Raw genomic sequence first — 11510 nt, 5'->3', positions numbered from 1 at the left:
GAGTCAGATTTTTTTTTTTTTTTTTTTTGGAGACGGAGTCTCACACTGTTGCCCAGGCTGGAGTGCAGTGTTGAGATCTTGGCTCAGTGCAACCTCCGCCTCACAGGTTCAAGCGATTCTCCTGCCTCAGCCTCCCAAATAGCTGGGACTACAGGCACCCGCCACCACGCCCGGCTAAGTTTTGTATTTTTAGTAGAGACGGGGTTTCACCATATTGGTCAGGCTGCTCTTGAACTCCTGACCTTGTGACCGCCCGCCTTGGCCTCCCAAAGTGTTGGGATTATAGTCATCAGCCACCGTGCCCGGCCTAGAGTCAGATTTTAAATCTTCAAATATTCAAGACCGGTTTATTAGCTATTTGAGGTTGTGAACACTTCTCCTTCCTTACGAGTGCAAAGCCTAACTCATTGAATGTGTGGATTACAAAACAAGGAAACATTACCTTACTGCAACAGAGTCTGGTCTAATTAATAAATCTTTTTGGGAGTTTTCTTTGACAGATCTTACATAAATAAATATAGTTTTAAAAGTGGACTTTCAAACATCAGTTTTTCCTTTCCCTCATGGTTTTCCTACAACAAGGATAAAAGACCCCTCTTCCTTATTTGAAACTTCTTGCAATCAACTAGAACTGAAATTATGACACCGACTCTGTCAAAACCATACTTTTGTTACTTCTTGGTAAGCAAGAGAAATGAAGAAAACAAAAGAAAATCATGTGCTATTTTAATGTAATTTATCCTATACTTTTTTCAAAAAGTCACACTCACATCTGCTTGAGAGTTTTAGAGGAATATAATGTATGAAAGAAAATTCCAATAACATAATGTACAAAAATGTTGTCACATATAGAAGAGCAAAAATCTACGTATTGGGGACTATTGCTGTGGGAAGAAGGGCCTGATCTTCATACTCATCTTCTTCATTGAGTACCATGACCCCTTCCAATTCATCCATACTACACCATCATCTGTGCCATGCTTTGCCATGTCCCAGGTGTACTGTCCACCCCAGTAGTATCTGCCGTTTGGATTGGCTGCATGACATCTATTATACCACCATCCACCACCGTCTTCTTTAGAACACTGTTTTCTGGGATCTGTTGTTACCCTGAAAGAAAATGTGTTTGGCGTTATTAGAAACAGAACTACGGTGGTCAAGTTACGTTTTGCAGATTACCCATAAAAGAGTGCTACACTCGTGTGCACAGTACTCTTTCCTTTGGGTGCTATACATAGAGTCACACTAATACACCAAAGACCTCCTGTGCCCTATAGCAAGAAAGAGAGAGAACTGGGCCTTTGTGGCCAATCTATCTAGGGACTGTGTTGGTTACTTTATACTGGAATAATAGCTTTTACAACCCTTAATATCAGAGAACCCTGGAAATGAAAATGAAAGTTTTCACACACGCTTTAGAATATAGAGATATAGGTATTTATCTAAGTGCTCATTACTCAGAAAGTAACTGTGCTCAAATTCTAGTTCTATCTCTGGGTAGTTGTGTGACATCAGACAAATCACGTAATCTCTCTAAATCTCATCTGTAAAATGAGAATAAGAATGTCTACCTTATAGTTGAAATGCTTTCGAGTGATGCATAAAGAGTTTAGTGCAGTGGCTGACAGTGCCCAGGAAGTGGTAGCTATTAAAAATATTGTTAACAATTCTGAGTAACGATATTAGTGGGATTTTTAAAGCAGGAGCAAAGAGTGCCACACATACCAGCCATCATTGTCTCTGTCGTACGTGCTGAAGAACATGCCATTGTGAATGGTCATGGTCCTGTTTTCTCCCATCAGCTGAGATGCTCCATCCATGAGGGCATTGCCGGCTGTTCCTCTATATTTGTTCACTGAGATCTGGTATTTGTTGGCCTCATTCTGTACAGTGAATCCTCCATAGTGAGCCTTTACCTTGTCTCCTTTCCAGTCCTCCATTTCTATCAAAAGTTCTGTGGGTCCCATCCTGGTAAGCTGGCTAATTTTATCATTTCCAAGCCAATACTCACCTAAAAGAAAAACAAAATAAAATCTCACCAAAAATAAAATTTTGGGAAACTAAAAACTGCCTTTCTTCCCTTATCTTTAGCTTCCACATTTTTGTCAGGAAACTCCTCTTAACTGCCTAAAACAGGCTTCCAACAATGTATGTTTTTTAATGAAAAAAAAAATCCCATTTCAAATAGAATGATTTTATTTTGCATGCCTGTTTGTTACCTGGTAGGCCACAGTAATTCTTCCCATCTGTGTTGGTTGCAACATTTCCAAATCCCTGTTTATATGGATCCCATTTCCTGCCAAAGTCAACACTACCATCTTGACGGTTCTGAATCACTGTCCATCCTTTGGTTGACAGAAGCAAAAAGAGCATATATTAACCAACAGCAAATAATGTCACTTTGAAAAGAATATCTGAATCTCCTGTCCATTCCATTTATTATATATTTGGTGCTCTAAAATAGATACAATAAGGAAATAAATATGAGAGGAAAACATGTAAAATCTTTGGAAACTGCAAGTGCTTTATCTTACCCCAAATTGTGAATTATAGACATTTTATAACTTTTTAAATATCAGGTTGAATTCCAAATCAAATTACTCATTGTCAGCTATGTTAGATGTTAGAGCTAAGTCTTGTTTCCTGGCTTTTTAATTAATTTTTTTTTGAGACAGGATCTCACTATCCTCTGTTGCCCAGGCTACAGCGCAGTAGCATGATCAAGCCTCCAGGTTGTGGGCTCAGGTGATCTCCCATCTCAGCCTCCTGGATAGCTGGGACTACAGGCACATACTACCAACCCAGCTGATTCTCTTTTTTTTTTTTTTTTTTTTTTTTGCTATTTTTTTTGTAGAGGTAGGGTCTCATTATGTTGTCCAGGCTAGTTTCAAACTCCTAGGCTCAGGCAATCAGCTCAATTTGGCCTCCCAAGGTGCTGGAATTACAGGCATGAGCCACCACACCTGGCCTTGTTTCCTGGCATTTTATGATATCCAAATAATTACAGATCAACAGGTCAACAACTGTCAAAAGCTTACCTCCATTTTCTGTGTTCATATCACAGTATACTCTATACGGTTTGACAGAACTGTCGGGTTGAATGAGATACATTTCAGATGTTTCACCTCCTTTCCTGATAATTTCCTCACATTCTGCAAATGTAAGACAACATTATGTTCAGGGGTTTATGACATAATTTCTTTGTATTTAGTCACCAATTCTTTAAAATAACATTACATAAGTTACTAAGGAGTGTTTTATTATAGGCCTTTGAGAATAATATAGCAAATACTCGATTTTCATTTTACTTTAGTAAGTCCAACCCAGTTTTGAGGACGTTTATCTGCTAAGAGGATGAAAAAAGCTCTTCTCCACCTTTTGTGTCCTGGAATATCCATGATCTCCCAGAACACACAAGATGGAGAAACTTCTACATCTGTCTGTGGTTCTGCCATCTGTTCAAGCCAGTATGCAGATGCACACATCAGCCACCCCTGGGACTACCTGTGCCCCGTCCTGCTCATCAAAACCAGCAAATGCACCAGGCTGGTCCAAAACACAACCGGCTAAGGATATTTTTGTGATATACTGTAACGTCATCATGATCTGTTGGGAAAATCCACTCAACATTTTTGTTGTTGTTGTTGTTCTCTTATTTTTGGTGTGTGAGTTCTTCTGGAACTCTCTAAAAATATGTTTATGAATCAGTTACCTTTGCCAGACACCACAGGAATATTGCAACTGACAGTGCATGGGGTGCGACAATATTCCATTTGAGCTGAGACATCAGATTCTAACTTTTGTATTTTGCTTCTCAGGTTTTCCAGGATTGAACGAAGCACACGAAGGTTAGTTGGGATATTACTATTCACAGTCTCATCTATATATAATTGGTGCTTTTCCAGTTCTGAGGAGTACTCATTGACTACATTTTCATTATCTGGAAAAATGAAATTATGTAGAAATAGTCAGCATTTTTGCCTCATAGAACTAATGTATTTAACTATACAATTTTGATTTTCTGAGAATAAATTATTAAACACTGAGCTACCACCAAGCAGTTATGATATACAGTCATATTTAGGGGAAATTATTTGGCCCATGACATATACAAATTAACATAAATCCTAACTACCATACTAGTAATTTACCATAGGTATAAGCTAAAGATTGTGTCCGGTAATGAATGAAATAGGTTGTTTATTTCTTTGGTGAGGGAAAAGAGGAGAAAGCAGTATTGGGGTCTTCCATCTGAGAAGTTCAATCTTATAGAGTGGATATGCCTGATTTATTTATCCATTTCACATAAGTATAGCAGAACCTTGAAATTTATAAGATGTCATGATTCCTTTGATTTCTTTGAAAAATTTCCATCTGTGGGTATGCTACTCACTGAGATGCCTGTGCCGGGCTCACGCACTAGCTGTTTCCTGACCACCAAGTCAACAGCACTCAACATTCTGACCTCAAGATTCACAAATTAGGTGTCATTATCCACAATACAATTGAATATATTATGGATAACTCTCTCATTCAATACCTCAAATGTTAAAACTATAAATGCTAGGGTTTTTTTTTCCACTCTGTAAATATTATCTTCTGAGTCACAAGTTTCTTGTATACTTAAAATAAGGAGTCATAGTAGAATTTTTCATAGAAAATCATACTTGCTGATGTCAGACTGGGAATAAGAGCTGAATAGTGCTTATCTGGCAAGTTGCAGGGGAAGGTGCCCAAAAGCAGTATGAATGCTATTCAACTAACCCAGAAATGTTCATCTTCTCACAACCATGCATTCTCGTGGCAGTCTAACGGTTCCAATTTTATAGCTGAAAATCAAATGGAAAGCACAAGTATATCTACCTTTTACTTGCTTCTGCCTCTTTTGCCACAGGTCTTTCAGCAAATACATGTACTGAAAGGTAGAAGAGGAGGTCTGGGAAACAGCTTCCACATTGTTATGTAACTCATCAACACTATTTCGGATTGGCCTTTCCTGTTGTAGCAAAGCCTCTTGCAACTGACATCCTGTAGGACACAACACCCCCTAAAAACAAAGAAAATAGCAGGCATTAGCTGAAGGATTTGGATCATGGACATTTGTTAAAATAGCACATAGGAAAATTCAGCGATATGATTAGCCAACATAAAAATTTATTATTTGGTTTTCTGTAAGACCAGAAATTCGAAAGTCATCATCATACTCTCATAGAGATTTAAAATATTCCTTACCACAGAAAAAATATAATTGGGCTATGAAAATTTTACCAACTGAACAAAGGCAGTGGGCAAAATACAAATGGAAAGGTGGCACCCACATATCCTAATTTGTAATTTGGGGCCCAGACCAAAGAAAACAAGAAAGAAAGCCTAAACCAAAGGCCCGATATGTTTATGTTTTGAATTTTATTTCCAAAATAAACAAACAAAATAACAGTGATGGTAATGTGGGTCAGTGAAACATTAGGAGACTGCCATGACTACAGGCTTTCTCTGCATGAGAGAGCCACCACTGCAAGAAACATCAGTGCACCCACCAGGTCTGGGTCAGCATGAAGACAGCCTCCAGCATCAGGGGCTTTTCTTTCTACTTTCGTTTGAGTGGCAGCTGCTTTGGCTGGACGAGCCCGATAGCCACCTCCACTGATGGGTGGTGGGGCAGGCCTCAGGATGGGAGCCTCTTCTCTCTTCTTGTCGAGGGGTCGATGACCACGGGCACCAAAGAGACCCTACAAGGAATGAGGCAGAAATATAATGCAGAGTGTTATAGAAGATTTGGAATGTAACTATTCCAACACCCTCATTTTATAATTTAGGTTATCACAAGCTTGATGATTTGCTTAAGATCCATCAACTGGCTGGTTGGTGATAGTGAATCTGTAAGTTGCTTACTGTTCAGTAACAGTGGAAAGACCAACTGCACAAAAAAGCTATGATGCAGTGTAGTTTTTAAAGAGAGGCCTCAGGATAAAGCTGTATCAGATTATGAATAGTAATGACCTCATATTCCTAAAACATACATTGGAACTTACAAAATTGTAAGGAATCTATACTGTCAAGAAGAACGAATATTCTCAAGCCACTTGGATTGTTAGATTCCTATGATTATTGTTAATCATTTCCCTACTTTCATTTTTGTGAATTGATGATTAGACTCCTATACAAACATATTTAAGAGACATTAAAGACTTATTAAAGGTTGATTCTACTTGGAATTTATTTGTAATAAGACAATCTTTGACCCTCATAAGGTACTCTGGAGCTTGGATACTTGTAAGTCTTGACCATAGGGTTGACTTACAGCTATGGGACCTTGGGCAAGTTGCTTTATCTGTGCCCCAGTTTTCTCATCTGTAAAATAAGCGTAATGATAGTTTGAATCTGCATTACAAGATTATTGTAAGGATTAAATAACTTATTGCGTATGGTACCCTCAGAACAGTACTTGGCAATAATAAGTGCTCATTATTATTTTTATTGGAATCACACATAACAAGTACTACAGTTCAAGTGTCCTCTCCGCTGCTTTCACTTTTAGTCTTATCTTCTATCAACAAAATTATTGGTTAAACCATTATCTTGAAATTTCTTACATGATTTCTTTATCAAACACTATGATTTTCTCACATTTAAAACAATTCTCAAGGCTTGTGCATTATAATTAAAATGACTTGCTAACTTAAAATATTATATTAAAAGATAATGAAGCAGAAAATATGCATTGCAATAGGAAAGCTTTGATTTGGATTAACTACATTCTCTTACTTTTTTTTGTCAGTAGCTACATCCTTTGGAGCTTAATTACAAATTAACAAACGACATGATTTGGAACAACTGAGCAACAACTGAGCTCTCTTGCAATTTTGTGAGTGTAGAAGTCATCAGATGAACTCTATTTGGAATCGTATTGTCACTTATTCATTAGGTTATAATATTATTTAACATTTAGTAGGATGGTGCTAGGATTAAAACCTAGCCAGGCTGGTTCCAGATTTTCCTGTTTAACCAGTTGACTATATACATTCTTAATATGTAAAGATTTGGAGGATATGTACATATTTCACATTGAAGGCATGGTCCTAGTCAGAGCTTACCTTCTCTAAAACAAATTTTAAGAAATGTGATTCATCTGTTTGTTACAAATAAAATTGTAACAGGAGAAAACTATTTTCTTTTTATTTCAGAGCACCACTAGAGAGGTAGCATGGATGGTCTGACTTTACTAGAGAAAAGGAAATTTTAAAAAATATTTAAAGAAATTATATACTTAAAAACACTTAAAGAAATTATGAAGGCCACTTGTTGAATAATCAAAATTCATTTTGAAGCCTAAACTACTAAACTGTCTCTGTGAGATTTAGTTGATAAGCAGAAATGTGAAAGTGCTTTGCAGAGTACTTTACAAAAATTTAGTCTTACACATTCTTTACATTTTTCTTACCTAATATGATTAACCAGACTTAACCAGATTAATCATGTGTTTTTACACATACAACCAGATTAACTATATGTTCTTACATGTAGAGTCTGAGAAGTACAACACTTAAGTTCCCCGAAACTCAATAATGATCCAAAATGAATCACTTCATTTAAATATTATTGTGCATTCTTATTTTTAGTTTAATGATACTACGCTATATGCAAGAAATTTGGCCATGATACCTTTGATGATAAAATTTAAATTTCTTAAATATTCATTGTCCTAAATGCATTTCTGTATTTTTAGTAACTGCAAATTAACAGCAATAAGTCAGCAAAAATAATAGCTGAGGAAAAACTGTTCTACAAATAAATAAATTAGACTGAACCGTGTTTCATAACTATTAATAATAACAATACACACTAACTCTAATTTAAATTTTTCATCTGAAAAAAGCAATATTTCATTTTCTATCATTGCACTTGATGTATTTTGCTTTTAGGCTTAGTTATAATTTTTATAAATAGTAATCTCAGTAACAATATATATTACCTTTCTTCACCAAAGAACAATCTACCTACGACCAGCTTTTTTTGTTTTAAAATACTGCTCTTTTATTATTTTATAGTTTGTGAGATTTTCAGATCTTGTCCTCTTAATTGTAATCCTGTATTGCTAGAAGTAAATGAAAATCACACTACTCAGGATAGCAAGTGAGAAAAACACATCTTACATTAGCTAAGCCATCATCTTGAGAAAACAAAGGTGATAAATTAGAAAACAAGAAATTACTTTGTTTTTATATAAGAAATACTATGAAACATTCTTTAAAAACAGTAAGTCAGAGGTTAACAATTCAATTTCATAGCTATAAGCAATGCTAATTTCATTAAAATAAGCACATAATATGATTATGTTACATCTTATATTAATAATACTATTAATAATATAATAATGCTTTAAAAAATTCACCTCCTCATTGTCGTTGACACCTTGGGACTTAACTAGAAAAACACACAATAGTAGCAATAATAGATGTTTCATGGTTTTAAGTTTGTGGAAGCTCCAAGAAACCATCCTTTTCATGTAGACTTAACTGAGAGATCTTCAATCCTATATATATATATCTGAGTCCTCTGCTAGGAATGACTTTAGAAATGGTTACCTTTTCTTAGTTAATATTTAATTTTTGGTTCACTTGTTGGCTGAACCATTTTATTACTTAAGCAACATCTTCCCAGCAAAACTTATTTACTTGTCATACAACTATTATTCTCTGTTGGTCTAGTTTAGAAGCATTAAATTTCTTCAGTTCATTTAATTGGACAAAATAATGGAAAGTTAGGACATTCCTCAAAGACCGATGTGTATCTTATTTCTGGTAAATTAATGTGGAAACTACACAAGCTCCCAAAGAATATGTGAGAAAACAAATCTAAGTTTAGTAAATTTGACCTACTCACAAGGCAACCACTAAAATCGTGACTCATTAATGATATACCATAAATGCTTATGTTTTGTAACAATCACATAATTCTATTTCAAAAGGGGCCATTAAAATCAATAGTAATGTTATATCATAATGTGTTTATCTTTTGTTTTAGACATTAATCAAAATAACAAAATAACAAATTCATATTCTATTCTATGAAAGATAAACATCAGAAAGACCTTTTTTTTGTGCTGAACAGCTTTTGTATTTTGTCCTTAATTCACATATGGTAAAATGTTCAACAAATTCTAAACACTATTAAGATAACTAATAAATTATAGATTTCTGAATCAAAATTATGATGATGATTAAATACATGTTTAACATTCTATTTTATTGTTATATAGTTTATATCATATGATTTATAAAAACAATGTTATTTTAACATTGGTGAAGTCTTCATACATCTATTTCAATTAGTATGCTCACAGACTAAATGAGGCCCATTTTCCTTCATTTCCCACAATCCACAAAATTTATCTCTCTTGTCTGTTCACTTGTGTGTTGCAATCAGGATTAATAACTCCTACAAGAATCAATAAGAACACCAGTCAGTAATCCAAATCCCAGTATGTGCATTGATTCAAAGCATTTTTCTGTTTTTTGTATGGAAAGTGAAACATTCTCATTAAATTTAAAAATTATTTTATTAAAAAGATAGCAGGTTATCAGGGTTTGGATCAGCAGAGTATTGAAACAATGCTTTGAAACAGAGTCCTGAGAATGGTGTGGGACCCATTACATTTCTTTCTTCTCTAGGTAGCAGAGATTGCATTCCCAAATTCTTTTAACTCAGATTCCTAGAAACAAATTATTCTCTTGGTAGCATAGGTTGTCCTCCCAAATTCTTTTAACTTAGCTTAATAGAGACAAAGAACTCAGTTTAAATTAAGAAAAAATATTCACTTGAGTCTTTCCAAATTTGTGTTCCCTTTATTAGCAATGAGTAAATATTATATTTTAAGATTTTTTTCTTTAGCTTTAATGTTTCTTAAAGGGATATATGATCCGACAGAAAAAGCAAATATCTATGTGGATATTAATTAAAATATATACAGGAATATTTCCCATGAAAATATAACTGATAACAAAGTTTATTTTAATAATCTGGACAGGATTTTATTTTAGTGATGTACAGATTCTTACAGATTTAAAAAGAATTATCTGTTAAGAAAACTCTAACCTTTTTTTTTCTTTTGTGGTAACATATTAGTACATTTTCAATGACTGATGTTTGATCAACTAATAATAGAATCATCATTTAACTTTCAGAAGTCTGTAAATTTGTAAAGTTTTTTCTAGTATATAATAGACTCTTGTTCAACACTAAAGTGAAGTTTCCTTTACTTTCCTACTTTGTTCTACCCTGATTGGCATTCTTCCCATGGACAGAAGGAGGATGGATTAAGTCTAGCACGCATGCACCATAACAGCACAGACTTAACATTCATCTTACAAATAGTTCTTGAGAGTCTCCTCAGTGACAGGTAGTGTGATAGGGGCTGGGAATGCATTGGTGAGCAAGACAGACGTAGTAGGCGTTCAATACATAATTACGGGATGAATGAGTGAACTAGCCGTCATTGGTACATGCCTCAGATGCCAAATTATGGGGTAGTCATTTATCGTATTTGATTCTTGAAACCACTATGTTCTACAGATGGTGAAACAGGTTCAGAGAGGTTAAGTAAACCACCCCAGAGTGTATAGGTAGTAGGCGCTGGTATCAGGACTTGACCCATGACTGTCTGACTCTACAGTCCACAATCTGTGCCCATTACATCATATTGCCCAACAGGATACAAACATTATAAAAATTTACCTCTACCTTCTTTTTGTTTGTTTGTTCTTTTGGAGTTTTTTGGCCAGCCCGTCATCTTAGGACTATAATGTATCAGGCTGATGCACTCACTCATAGCTTTTACTTTCACTTATATTTTTACCCTCATATGTGGGTATAGTATTCATGTCTGTGTGAGGCATGTGCAATGCAGTGATAATGAGTTTCTTTAATTCTAGTTCTTGTTAGATATGTCTTTTTTCTGTAGAGTTATATACAGTTACACTGAGACTCTAAATTGCCTAATATTACAAAGAAGATGATCATGTTTTCAGGGAAGAAATATATTTGCAGAGACACCGCTTACTAAGATGCTTAAATTTTTTTAGAATGTTGATGCCATTGGTGGAGGGGAAAGGGAGTACTATTTGTTCAGTTATTTTGAGGTCATTAGTGCAGTGTTCTTCATATTAGCTGATGTCGTTGCATAAGTCAAGAGCAGTAAATCAGTGACAGAGAAAACAGAGATAATCTGTCCTGCCCAGCAGCTCTCTGGCTCGAAGGGCAAAGACTTGCCGATACCAATTGTCAATACACTTGTTGATACTTTTACAACTCATGTCAGGCCCAGTTTCCATAGCACAAGGCAATTTGGGCAATTTGGGCTATTTACAGAGCATCTACTTCATAGCAGGTAGTTTGCTAGGGGCCGGGGAGACCTTGGCGAAGCCTTAAGTCTAAAAGGAAAGACAGAAAATGAAAACTACTTACAATAATTAGTGTTGAGCCTAAGATGGGAGGTGAGGCTTTGGGACTGG

At 35.3% G+C, this 11510-nt stretch overlaps 1 protein-coding gene across 7 annotated transcripts; it reads right to left on the bottom strand.

Annotated features, from left to right (window-relative positions):
- Positions 1 to 776: 776 nt before the first annotated feature.
- Positions 777 to 8506, bottom strand: FGB (fibrinogen beta chain). Of its 7 annotated transcripts, none has more exons than XM_055276196.2 (8): positions 8393 to 8506; positions 5538 to 5729; positions 4864 to 5047; positions 3713 to 3940; positions 3039 to 3152; positions 2220 to 2345; positions 1726 to 2011; positions 777 to 1110 (listed from the first exon to the last, which is right to left on the bottom strand). In XM_055276196.2, the coding sequence occupies exons 1-8, from the start codon at positions 8504 to 8506 to the stop codon at positions 879 to 881; spliced, it is 1476 nt and encodes a 491-aa protein (XP_055132171.1). In that variant the 3' UTR covers positions 777 to 878. The 7 variants fall into 7 exon arrangements, with proteins under 7 accessions (XP_055132171.1, XP_055132176.1, XP_055132173.1 ...); XM_055276201.2 differs by having other exon boundaries at positions 777 to 912; XM_055276198.2 differs by having other exon boundaries at positions 1750 to 2011.
- Positions 8507 to 11510: the final 3004 nt, after the last annotated feature.

The sequence above is a fragment of the Symphalangus syndactylus genome, chromosome 4 (assembly GCF_028878055.3).
Source record: "Symphalangus syndactylus isolate Jambi chromosome 4, NHGRI_mSymSyn1-v2.1_pri, whole genome shotgun sequence".
Lineage (NCBI taxonomy): Eukaryota > Metazoa > Chordata > Mammalia > Primates > Hylobatidae > Symphalangus > Symphalangus syndactylus.
The sequence above is the reverse complement of the archived record's forward strand: the minus strand, read 5'-3'. Positions and strand labels throughout refer to the sequence as shown.